This window comes from Dendrobates tinctorius, unplaced genomic scaffold, assembly GCF_039654945.1.
Source record: "Dendrobates tinctorius isolate UK_male_01 unplaced genomic scaffold, ASM3965494v1 ptg000138l, whole genome shotgun sequence".
In the NCBI taxonomy this organism is placed as follows: Eukaryota; Metazoa; Chordata; class Amphibia; order Anura; family Dendrobatidae; genus Dendrobates; species Dendrobates tinctorius.
This window is the reverse complement of record NW_027361806.1, coordinates 28,611,842-28,625,243: the sequence shown is the minus strand read 5'-3', so window position 1 is coordinate 28,625,243 and position 13,402 is coordinate 28,611,842. Positions and strand designations below refer to the sequence as shown.

Here is a 13,402-nt window from a genome sequence, read left to right as displayed (position 1 = left end):
TCTCATAGAACTTAGCTCTGTGTTTGGTGGTTTACATCCTTGTGTTCTCACAGATCTTAGCTCTGCGTTTGGTGGTTTATATTCTTGTGTTCTCACATAACTTAGCTTTCTGTTTGGTGGTTTATATCATTGTGTCCACACAGAACTTAGCTCTCTGTTTGGTGGTTTACATCCTTGTGTCCTCACATAACTTAGCTCTGTGTTTGGTAGTTTATATCCTTGTGTTCTCACAGAGCTTAGCTCTGTGTTTGGTGGTTTACATCCTTGTGTTCTCACAGAACTTATCTCTGTGTTTGGTGGTGTAAATCCTTGTGTACTCACAGAACTTAGCTCTGCGTTTGGTAGTTTACATCCTTGTTTTCTCATAGAACTTAGCTCTGTGTTTGGTGGTTTACATCCTTGTGTTCTTCCAGAACTTAGCTCTGTGTTTAATGGTTTACATCCTTGTTTTCTCACAGAACTTAGCTCTGTGTTTGGTGGTTTACATCCTTGTGTTCTCCCAGAACTTAGCTCTGTGTTTGGTTGTGTAAATCCTTGTGTATTCACAGAACTTAGCTCTGCTTTTGGTAGTTTACATCCTTGTTTTCTCACAGAACTTAGCTCTGTGATTGGTAGTTTACATCCTTGTTTTCTCACAGAACTTAGCGCTGTGATTGGTAGTTTACATCCTTGTGTTCTCAGAAAACGTACCTGAGCACTTGGTGATTTACTTACATGTGTTCTTAGAAAACTGTCACTGTCGGATGATTATTCTTTTTTTTAAGAGTTTGTTAAAATCATTTTTATAAGCTCTTTGGACAGTGAACAGAAGGATCAGGAAAGTCAATATTATGGCATTTCTCAATGATCCTGCTCTTTAAAAAGCAAATCCAAAGTATAAAAAGAACTTTCATGTACTATATGAGCATTTATTGTTATCTCTCTCGTTTTCACCCTCTTTAAGCTTACACCGCATTATCTTCTTGGGTAAATGCAACCTTCGCCTTCTGCTTAGCCGCAATGACACAAACAAAGGTAAATTATCTCTTATCTTAATACCCATTTTTATATTGAAGTTGCCCTGGTGATTGGCTAATGTAGGCATCGAAAGTTGCTGATGACAGTGTTTGCTTTCTGTTTTTTGGTCACTTTATTCTAGATTTACTTTCAATTACATATGTAGATGGATGAAGAATGACTCTGGGTGAGCAGAGCTGCAGTGTAAAGATGGGGGAATAGGATGGTGCAGAGACATGAGAACCTGGTGAGGATGTGAAATTTAGAGTAGTTAATGTAGTTAAGCTATGATCTCTCACTCTACCCTAATGGAAAAGGCACAAAAAATAGTCAAGAAAATAAGTGGCGGTGAGATTCACATGACCTCACTTTTACTGATTTTACAGTAAGATGGAGCAAATGGCTGAGGATTTCTCTGCCTCTAATGTAACCGACAAGGTGATTCTTAGACGTCTCATTAATATTCATTGTTTAATTGTGAAGCATTATAATATGATTCTAATGGAAGTAATGAGCTTCAGACTAGATGGCACCATGATAATACTGCGCCATCTGCAAATATAACCAACAGGATCCAGCGGGCGCAGCTTGTACCAACATTGGGGGCAAACGAGAGGGTTTGGGGCTAAAAATCATTTTTGCCATAAAAGCCATGTTCTCACATCTTCCGGCTGTGTTTTTTTTTCTGCAAGTGTCTGCACCAAAATACACAATAACAATCTGCTGTGAATGTTGCATTCTTTACTGCATTTTTGTTGTGTGAAATCCTCTGTGCTGTAATATTCAGGTAATCTGACTGCTTCACTACCTTGGCGATAGTTTGCAGTGTGACCAATGAGACATCTGCTCAACCATTGCAGGCTTTACAGAGCTGAGTCCCCACACCATAAAACCTGGTTACGATAGAGGGGTTATCTACCGTTGGTGCCAACTTTGCATTTATTTACCTATTTATTTATAGTGAAGCAGTCAGATTACCTGAATATTACAGCACAGAGGATTTCAGGAGATCTTTGCTTAGATTTTTATGGGTATCATGATCTGACAATGTAAGATAAGGTGAAGAGCAGGGACCCCTCACATGATGAGGTTTAGTGTCGTTTTGTCCATGTGACGATGATCTCCTTCTCTCACCTCCAGGACGCGGGGCCCCTTTCAGGATGAACACCTGTCACTACGATAAACGGATGGACTTTTTCTACAATCAGAGCAATTCGCAGACAGAGGACGACTGGACCGGGACCAAGCTGATTCTGCTGTTCTGTTTCGGGGCTTGCTGCTGTCTGTTCATCTTCATCTCCAACATGTTGGTCATCGCGGCAGTGGTCAGGAATAAGAGATTCCACTATCCCTTCTACTACCTGCTGGCCAATTTGGCGGCTGCCGACTTGTTCTCAGGGATCGCCTACGTCTATCTGATGTTCCATACGGGGCCGGTGTCCAAAACTCTGACTGTGCACAAATGGTTCCTGCGCCAAGGCCTCCTGGACACAAGCATGTCGGCCTCGCTGGCCAACCTCCTGGTCATTGCTGTGGAGAGACATATCTCAATTGTCCGGATGAGAATTCACAGCAATCTGACCAAGCGGAGAGTGACCTGTCTCATCCTGCTCATCTGGGGTGTGGCCATTTTTATGGGTGCTGTCCCCACCTTAGGCTGGAATTGCATCTGTGACATAACCACATGCTCCTCTCTTGCCCCCATCTACAGTCGGAGCTACCTCACTTTTTGGACGGTCTCCAACCTGGCTGTTTTTCTAATCATGGTGGTGGCCTATCTAAGGATCTACACGTATGTACAATACAAGACCAACGTGCTATCTCCACACACCACCGGCTCCATAAGTCGACGGCGGACCCCAGTAAAGTTGATGAAGACTGTCATGACTGTGTTAGGTAAGACTGGTCCCAGGCTTCAGCTCCTAATCTAGTATCTCCATAAGGGGGCACTCACATAATTGGGCGACTTTAGGGGAATCTCATTGACCTAAACCATACTGTCGGGAGAAGGCACACAAACATGGGGCACTGTACTTTCTCCCTGCCCTTTTCCACCAGGACTAAAAGCCAAGTCATCACGCCTTCCGCATGTAACCGAAGCCTAAGCATGTTACCGGCATTCCCAATATCACAAGTCACGTGAAGGCGTGCCAGCATTGGGAGAGTTTCTAATGATATTAAGTTCAGAAAATAAAGATTATTGTGCACCTATAGGGGGACTATAATATTAACCCCATAGTGGCATCTGGCGCACAGGTACGGGGATGTACGGCAGATGTCTGCGCTGCTGGTATGGAGCAGACTGGCATAGCCGGCACCCGAGAGTCGCTGATATCATCAGTACTAGCTCCAATTGGAACAGTTTAAACACTTAGATGCTGCTGATGACGCCTTTGTGACACGATCATGGGGTGGGTGGTAATGGGATGTTAGATCTGTGAAGAACAACCTGAAGATGGACCTCATAGGACATTGTCAATTTCACAATACTGCAATACTACATAATGGGGACTAATTACAATTAAAAAAAACACAAAAAAGTAAAACTTTCCTTTTATAAATATATATATAAGATTAAATCACCCCCTTAAAAAAAAAATAATAATTGGTAAAGCTGCATGCATAATTGTCAAAACTAATAAAATTTCTAAATATTTATTCCATTAGGTGAGTTCTAAAAAAATAAAAACACCATAATTAATATTTCTCAGTTGCTGCACTAGCTAAAAATATGCAATTAAAAGCGATCAAAACGCTGTATGTGTCCAAATATTAATAAAAACTACAGCTCGACATGCTAAAAACCAAACCCAGCTCCATCCACAGAAGAATAAAAATGTCAGGTGTCTTAGAACATGGCGACACAAACCATATATTTTTTTACAATTTTTTTCTTAACCACATAATGTATCTAAACCTACAAGCTTGGTGTAATTGTGCTAACCTGGAGAATCACTTCACCATCTCATGTTGACACTTTAAAGACGCAGCTAATTTTCATTTTATTCCTCTCCTTTTTCAAATAGCCATAACTATTTTATTTTTTCACCGACAGCCACATGAGGGTGTTTGATTGCAGTGATTTCATTCATTTTGCCATATAAAGTAAGGGAAAATCGCAAAAAAAAATTCCAAGTGAAATGATGAAAATAAAATAAATTCTGCCATTGTTTTTTGGGTTTATTCTCCAGTTTGCTACAATTACAGAGAGACCAAATGTACAGGTCTTTTTCTACTATTTTATTGGCTTTAAAAAATTCTAAATTTTGTTAAAAGAAATTTTAGCTTTTGTCTCCACTTTCTAAGACCCAAAACTGTTTTATATGGAGTTGTATAAGGTTTTTTTTTTCCATGGCGAGTTGGTATTTCTATTTATACAATTTTGGGGTAGATACTATGTTTCGATCACTTCTTATTGCATTTTATTCTGTTGTTGCGTCAAAAAAAACCCAAGCAATTCTTGGGTTCTGATATTCTTGCTTTCTTACAGTGTATACCAATCGGCTTAATTCATTTTATATTTTGATAGATCTTTTGAACGCAGCGATACCAAATATGTATTTTTTTTATAGTTCTTTATAGTTACCGTAACTAGGGAAAAAGGTGGTGAATCAAAATGTTATATTTTGTTATAATTTTAAAACTTTATTTTTCGTTTTACTTTATTTGTTAGTCTCCTTAGGAGACTTGAGCCTGTGATCTGCTATGATGCCACAGGCTGCAGGTCACAGAAGAGATCACATGATGGGCACGGTGGCCATCAGCGGATCCCCGGCTATCACAGCAATCCACTGGCTCCAGGGATCCTTCAGGGGGCAGGGGGGTGCCTGAACAGATGTCTGGAATGGATTGTGGCATTTTAATGCCACTGTCAGTAATTGACAGCAGAAATTAAGAGGTTAACAGCAGTGATCAGGGGGCGCACTGATCCCTGCTGTAATAGGCAGATACTAGCAGATACTAGCAGTATAATATGGCCGATATCTACCCCTTGTGCTGCCATCTCTGCTTCTGAGCCTGCTCCAAAGTCGTCCAAACACTCCATGATAAATATATATCCATCATGGAATGTGAAGGGGTTAACTGCACAATGAAAGCCATAGAAACAACCCCCCAAAACATGGCAGAATCAAGATTTTTTTCGCCAATTCCCAGGGTTTGGAGGTTTCTTTCCCGTTTTTCAGTGCATTATATGGAAAAGTGAATGGTGTCAATCAAAACTACAACTCGTTACGTTATAGCACAGAAACAAAATCACAAAAATGAAAAACTGCTGTTCCATAAGGGGTTAATGGTCTATCTTTTAGATCTGCTCGGTGAGGGTCCTTCTCCGATCCATTGTCGGTTGTGCCTGTGCCGGGCCTGCAGCTCAGTACAACACACATGAATGGGATGACGCCGCAGTACCGGTCACAACGTATGAGCGCCATGGTCCCGTAATTTAGCTGATTGTCAGCAGTGTCAGGAATCGGACACATGTGATCATTAGATACTCATGGCCTAAGTGCAGACTATAGTATGGAAAAGGATTCAGGTGTTAGCCATGTGGCATGCTAAATTAGACTATAAAGCTCATGTTTTAGCTGCACCCCATATGGGGAGAGGTAGGAGCTCAGTCTGTTGTTCATGGGGTGTTATTATTTATTATTATAGCGCCATTCATTCCATGGCGCTTTACATGTGAGGAGGGGTATACATAATACATACAAGTACAGTAATCTTACACAATACAAGTCACCACTGGTCCAGGATGAGAGAGGACCCTGCCCGCGAGGGCTCACAACCTACAAGGGATGGGTGAGGATACAGTAGGCGAGGGTAGAGCTGGTCGTGCAGCTGTTTGGTGGATCGGTGGTTACTGCAGGTTATAGGCTTGTCGGAAGAGGTGGGTCTTCAGGTTCTTTTTGAAGGTTTCGATGGTAGGCGAGAGTCTGATATGTTGTGGTAGAGAGTTCCAGAGTAGGGGGGATGCGCATGAGATTGTGGGAAGAGGAGATAAGAGGGGAGTAGAGGAGGAGATCTTGTGAGGATCGGAGGTTGTGTGCAGGTAAGTACCAGGAGACGAGGTCACAGATGTATGGAGGACTCAGGTTGTGGATGGCTTTGTATGTCATGGTTAGGGTTTTGAACTGGAGTATCTGGGAAATGGGGAGCCAGTGAAGGGATAGACAGACGGGAGAGGCCAGAGAAGAGCGGGGGGACAGGTGGATTAGTCAGGCAGCAGAGATTAGGATAGATTGGAAGGGCGTGAGAGAGTTAGAGGGGAGGCCACAGAGCAGGAGGTTGCAGTAGCCGAGGCGGGAGATGATGAGGGCGTGCACCAGTGTTTTTGCAGATCCTTGATTAAGGAATTTACGGATCCGGGAAATATTTTTGAGCTGGAGTTGGCAGGAAGTGGAAACGGCGTGGATATGTGGTTTGAAGGAGAGATCAGAGAGTATAAACTGATATCTTCACTGATAACCAATCAGGCGGCTATCAAAGCTTCTTCTGATGTTGTTTATGTAGCCATACTGACATAATGACTTTTGGGTTTTCATTCGCTGTAAGCCACAATCATCAACATTGACAGAAATAAACCCGTGAAATAGGTCACTCTGTGTGTAATGACTCTATAGAGTTCAGGAGAGTCACTTTTTGTATTGAAGAACTGAAATAAATTCACTTTTTGATGATATTCTCATTTTGTGAGAAGCAGCTGTAGATGGTTGTCCAGATGGAGGGCCGTCGCTTCTCTGTTATTGCCATCGAAGGGTTATCAATGAATAGTAAAAAGTGATAGAACTTTCCAATTTCCTTTCCATATCCATCCCTTAATTCTAGATCTCTGCTTGTGGTCATACAATGGAGACCTTCATTATTCACATCCGCTGAGCACAGGCCCGTCCTGTCATGTGAGGGGCCACAGAGGTGCGGGGCCCATGATAGCTATCAGTGCGGCGTCTTGTAACAAGGGGTATTTTATTCACAGATAAGGCACCAGCCCATTACCGTCTATGCTGCTTTTCACAGGTCCATGTTCTTTTTGCAGATCATATCCAGAAAGAAATTCATGACTACATGCTGTTATTGATCCAAGTCACAGATCACAATTACCCATACAGGTCTATGGGTCTGTGAAGATCACGGGCAGCACACGGACGCCGTCCACGTGCTGACCGTTATTAAGACTGTAATGGCAACAAGAATTTTTTTCTTTTGGTAGATGAAGAGGTAAAATGCAGCAAAAATGCCAATAATGATCAGAAAATGACAATTCTCACCCAAATATGTATAATGTATAACAGCAAGTGAGATAAAATATAACTTTTAATGCATAGCTTAAAAATTACCAGACCTAAAGTGTCACCAAATAGTGATTAAAATGAGATGCCCATACACTGGGTGATCCCCAAGGGATAATTGAAAACACCCAAAAGCATCAAATAGGAATATAGAATGCAGCTAGTATAACATCCAAACAGCAATCTATATATATTGGATACAGCATAAAAAATAGCAGCAAAATGCCATAGACAATATACTGGCTAGACCAAAAAAAGGGGGAGGGGGTTCATAGCCACCAATAGATGAGAATAATAAAAGGAACAATCTCACCAATATTTTGCAGACAGTCAGGAGTCTCCAGGGATACTCATCGTATATGTGGAGAGGCAGCAGATAGCATTGAGAGCAGGAGGATGTATGTCTCTTAGCTTTAGCACTGTGGCACTTTTGAACAAGTTAGTCCCCTGAAGAGACACTTGGATGAAACGTGTCGGGACGCTCCTTTAAGGGAAAGTGTAGGGCTTGTGCAATCTAGGGCTAGTTGTGGACTGTCCTTGTCAGGGCAGGAGTCTGGGGATCAGGTAATGGTCAGCCTATGAGGGATGTGACAGGGTATTGTACTCCCATCGCTGCCTCTCCACATGTATGATGAGTATCCCTGGAGACTCCTGACCGTCTGCAAAATATTGGTGAGATTGTTCCTTTTATTATTCTCATCTATTGGTGGCTATGAACCCCCTCCCCCTTTTTTTGGTCTAGCCAGTATATAAACATATGAGTGTAATTGGCTATGGCATTTTGCTGTTATTTTTTATGCTGTATCCAATATATATAGATTGCTGTTTGGATGTTATACTAGCTGCATTCTATATTCCTATTTGATGCTTTTGGGTGTTTTCAATTATCCCTTGGGGATCACCCAGTGTATGGGCATCTCATTTTAATCACTATTTGGTGACACTTTAGGTCTGGTAATTTTTAAGCTATGCATTAAAAGTTATATTTTATCTCACTTGCTGTTATACAGATGAAGAGATAAAAACAGACACAAAGAATAAACACTGAAGGAAATCGGGATATTTTTCAAAGAATGAGAAAAATATGAATATCTTAATGAGACCTTAATATCATTATCCTTTTGGGTCTTGAGAGAAATCTAGCATCTAGCATCCCTGGGAACATAAGCTCCCAGACACTGCCCCCCAGAAAGGAGCAGAGGTCACATGACAAAAATGAATCCCTCCTCCCTGCCCATATACCCATCACACATCCTCCATCCCGTAGGCACATCTTCCCTCTTAAAGGGATCTCCGGTATGGAAGATGGGACCGTTCCACTCACCTCTGTGGTTCTGACCCCAGGCTGACGGGATGATGTGGGATATTAGTGGTAGTAGTCCGGTGGCTCTGGCTGACGGGATGATGTGGGATATTAGTGGTAGTAGTCCGGTGGCTCTGGCTGATGGGATGATGTGGGATATTAGGGGTAGTTGTCCGGTGGCTCTGGCTGACGGGATGATGTGGGATATTAGGGGTAGTTGTCCGGTGGCTCTGGCTGACGGGATGATGTGGGATATTAGGGGTAGTTGTCCGGTGGCTCTGGCTGATGGGATGATGTGGGATATTAGGGGTAGTTGTCCGGTGGCTCTGGCTGACGGGATGATGTGGGATATTAGGGGTAGTTGTCCGGTGTCTCTGGCTGACGGGATGATGTGGAATATTAGGGGTAGTAGTCCGGTGGCTCTGGCTGACGGGATGATGTGGGATATTAGTGGTAGTAGTCTGGTGGCTCTGGCTGATGGGATGATGTGGGTTATTAGGGGTAGTAGTCCGGTGGCTCTGGCTGACGGGATGATGTGGGATATTAGGGGTAGTTGTCCGGTGGCTCTGGCTGATGGGATGATGTGGGATATTAGGGGTAGTTGTCCGGTGGCTCTGGCTGACGGGATGATGTGGGATATTAGGGGTAGTTGTCCGGTGGCTCTGGCTGACGGGATGATGTGGGATATTAGTGGTAGTAGTCCGGTGGCTCTGGCTGACGGGATGATGTGGGATATTAGGGGTAGTTGTCTGGTGGCTCTGGCTGATGGGATGATGTGGGTTATTAGGGGTAGTAGTCCGGTGGCTCTGGCTGACGGGACGATGTGGGACATTAGGGGTAGTAGTCTGATGGCTCTGGCTGACGGGATGATGCGGGATATTAGGGGTAGTAGTCCGGTGGCTCTGGCTGACGGGACGATGTGGGATATTAGGGGTAGTAGTCTGATGGCTCTGGCTGACGGGATGATGTAGGATATTAGGGGTAGTAGTCCGGTGGCTCTGACTGACGGGATGATGTGTGATATTAGGGGTAGTAGTCCGGTGGCTCTGGCTGACGGGAGGATGTGGGATATTAGTAGTAGTAGTCCAGTGGCTCTGGCTGACGGGACGATGTGGGATATTAGGGGTAGTAGTCCGGTGGCTCTGGCTGACGGGATGATGTGGGATATTAGGGGTAGTAGTCCAGTGGATCTGGCTGACGGGATGATGTGTGATATTAGGGGTAGTAGTCCGGTAGCTCTGGCTGACGGGAGGATGTGGGATATTAGTAGTAGTAGTCCAGTGGCTCTGGCTGACGGGACGATGTGGGATATTAGGGGTAGTAGTCCGGAGGCTCTGGCTGACGGGATGATGTGGGATATTAGGGGTAGTAGTCCAGTGGATCTGGCTGACGGGATGATGTGTGATATTAGGGGTAGTAGTCCGGTAGCTCTGGCTGACGGGAGGATGTGGGATATTAGTAGTAGTAGTCCAGTGGCTCTGGCTGACGGGACGATGTGGGATATTAGGGGTAGTAGTCCGGTGGCTCTGGCTGACGGGATGATGTGGGATATTAGGGGTAGTAGTCCAGTGGATCTGGCTGACGGGATGATGTGTGATATTAGGGGTAGTAGTCCGGTAGCTCTGGCTGACGGGATGATGTGGGATATTAGGGGTAGTAGTCCGGAGGCTCTGGCTGACGGGATGATGTGGGATATTAGGGGTAGTAGTCCGGTGGCTCTGGCTGACGGGATGATGTGGGATATTAGGGGTAGTAGTCCAGTGGATCTGGCTGACGGGATGATGTGTGATATTAGGGGTAGTAGTCCGGTGGCTCTGGCTGACGGGATGATGTGGGATATTAGTGGTAGTAGTCCGGTGGCTCTGGCTGACGGGATGATGTGTGATATTAGGGGTAGTAGTCCGGTGGCTCTGGCTGACGGGAGGATGTGGGATATTAGGGGTAGTAGTCCGGTGGCTCTGGATGACGGGATGATGTGGGATATTAGTGGTAGTAGTCCGGTGGCTCTGGCTGACGGGATGATGTGTGATATTAGGGGTAGTAGTCCGGTGGCTCTGGCTGACGGGAGGATGTGGGATATTAGGGGTAGTAGTCCGGTGGCTCTGGCTGACGGGATGATGTGGGATATTAGTGGTAGTAGTCCGGTGGCTCTGGCTGACGGGATGATGTGTGATATTAGGGGTAGTAGTCCGGTGGCTCTGGCTGACGGGAGGATGTGGGATATTAGGGGTAGTAGTCCGGTGGCTCTGGCTGACGGGACGATATGGGATATTATGGGTAGTAGTCCGGTGGCTCTGGCTGACGGGACGATGTGGGATATTATGGGTAGTAGTCCGGTGGCTCTGGCTGACGGGATGATGTGGGATATTAGGGGTAGTAGTCCAGTGGATCTGGCTGACGGGATGATGTGTGATATTAGGGGTAGTAGTCCGGTGGCTCTGGCTGACGGGATGATGTGTGATATTAGGGGTAGTAGTCCGGTGGCTCTGGCTGACGGGATGATGTGGGATATTAGTGGTAGTAGTCCGGTGGCTCTGGCTGACGGGATGATGTGTGATATTAGGGGTAGTAGTCCGGTGGCTCTGGCTGACGGGAGGATGTGGGATATTAGGGGTAGTAGTCCGGTGGCTCTGGATGACGGGATGATGTGGGATATTAGTGGTAGTAGTCCGGTGGCTCTGGCTGACGGGATGATGTGTGATATTAGGGGTAGTAGTCCGGTGGCTCTGGCTGACGGGAGGATGTGGGATATTAGGGGTAGTAGTCCGGTGGCTCTGGCTGACGGGATGATGTGGGATATTAGTGGTAGTAGTCCGGTGGCTCTGGCTGACGGGATGATGTGTGATATTAGGGGTAGTAGTCCGGTGGCTCTGGCTGACGGGAGGATGTGGGATATTAGGGGTAGTAGTCCGGTGGCTCTGGCTGACGGGAGGATGTGGGATATTAGGGGTAGTAGTCCGGTGGCTCTGGCTGACGGGACGATATGGGATATTATGGGTAGTAGTCCGGTGGCTCTGGCTGACGGGACGATGTGGGATATTATGGGTAGTAGTCCGGTGGCTCTGGCTGACGGGATGATGTGGGATATTAGGGGTAGTAGTCCGGTGGCTCTGGCTGACGGGATGATGTGGGTTATTAGGGGTAGTAGTCCGGTGGCTCTGGCTGACTGGATGATGTGGGATATTAGGGGTAGTAGTCCGGTGGCTCTGGCTGACGGGACGATGTGGGACATTAGGGGTAGTAGTCTGATGGCTCTGGCTGACGGGATGATGCGGGATATTATGGGTAGTAGTCCGGTGGCTCTGGCTGACGGGATGATGCGGGATATTAGGGGTAGTAGTCCGGTGGCTCTGGCTGACTGGATGATGTGGAATATTAGGGGTAGTAGTCCGGTGGCTCTGGCTGACGGGATGATGCGGGATATTAGGGGTAGTAGTCCGGTGGCTCTGGCTGACGGGATGATGTGGGATATTAGGGGTAGTAGTCCAGTGGCTCTGGCTGACGGGACGATGTGGGATATTAGGGGTAGTAGTCCGGTGGCTCTGGCTGACGGGATGATGTGGGATATTAGTGGTAGTAGTCCGGTGGCTCTGGCTGACGGGACGATGTGGGATATTAGGGGTAGTAGTCCAGTGGCTCTGGCTGACGGGACGATGTGGGATATTAGGGGTAGTAGTCCGGTGGCTCTGGCTGACGGGATGATGTGGGATATTAGAGGTAGTAGTCCGGTGGCTCTAACTGACGGGACGATGTGGGATATTAGGGGTAGTAGTCCGGTGGCTCTGACTGACGGGATGATGTGTGATATTAGGGGTAGTAGTCCGGTAGCTCTGGCTGACGGGATGATGTGGGATATTAGAGGTAGTAGTCCGGTGGCTCTGACTGACGGGATGATGTGGGATATTAGGGGTAGTAGTCCGGTGGCTCTGGCTGACGGGATGATGCAGGATATTATGGGTAGTAGTCCGGTGGCTCTGGCTGACGGGATGATGCAGGATATTATGGGTAGTAGTCCGGTGGCTCTGGCTGACGGGATGATGTGGGATATTAGTGGTAGTAGTCCGGTGGCTCTGGCTGATGGGATGATGCAGGATATTATGGGTAGTAGTCCGGTGGCTCTGGCAGACGGGATGATGCAGGATATTATGGGTAGTAGTCCGGTGGCTCTGGCTGATGGGATGATGCAAGATATTATGGGTAGTAGTCCGGTGGCTCTGGCTGACGGGATGATGTGGGATATTAGGGGTAGTAGTCCGGTGGCTCTGGCTGACGGGATGATGCAGGATATTATGGGTAGTAGTCCGGTGGCTCTGGCTGACGGGATGATGTGGGATATTAGTGGTAGTAGTCCGGTGGCTCTGGCTGACGGGATGATGTGGGATATTAGAGGTAGTAGTCCGGTGGCTCTGACTGACGGGACGATGTGGGATATTAGGGGTAGTAGTCCGGTGGCTCTGACTGACGGGATGATGTGTGATATTAGGGGTAGTAGTCCGGTAGCTCTGGCTGACGGGATGATGTGGGATATTAGAGGTAGTAGTCCGGTGGCTCTGACTGACGGGATGATGTGTGATATTAGGGGTAGTAGTCCGGTAGCTCTGGCTGACGGGAGGATGTGGGATATTAGTAGTAGTAGTCCAGTGGCTCTGGCTGACGGGACGATGTGGGATATTAGGGGTAGTAGTCCGGTGGCTCTGGCTGACGGGATGATGTGGGATATTAGGGGTAGTAGACCAGTGGATCTGGCTGACGGGATGATGTGTGATATTAGGGGTAGTAGTCCGGTGGCTCTGGCTGACGGGATGATGTGTGATATTAG

At 46.4% G+C, this 13,402-nt stretch overlaps 1 protein-coding gene across 7 annotated transcripts in view; it reads left to right on the top strand.

Moving 5' to 3' along the window:
- LPAR3 (lysophosphatidic acid receptor 3) overlaps positions 1 to 13,402 on the top strand; it is a 38,228-nt gene that overhangs the window by 11,479 nt on the left and 13,347 nt on the right. For 4 of the 7 annotated variants that reach the window (XM_073544930.1, XM_073544931.1, XM_073544934.1 and 1 more), the window contains 2 exons: positions 944 to 1,014; positions 2,137 to 2,892. In XM_073544930.1, the coding sequence (XP_073401031.1) occupies positions 944 to 1,014; positions 2,137 to 2,892 (827 nt within the window). Of the gene's footprint in view, positions 1 to 943; positions 1,015 to 1,138; positions 1,244 to 2,136; positions 2,893 to 13,402 lie in introns of all 7 variants that reach the window. The other 3 variants (XM_073544933.1, XM_073544935.1, XM_073544932.1) reach the window with 2 other exon arrangements.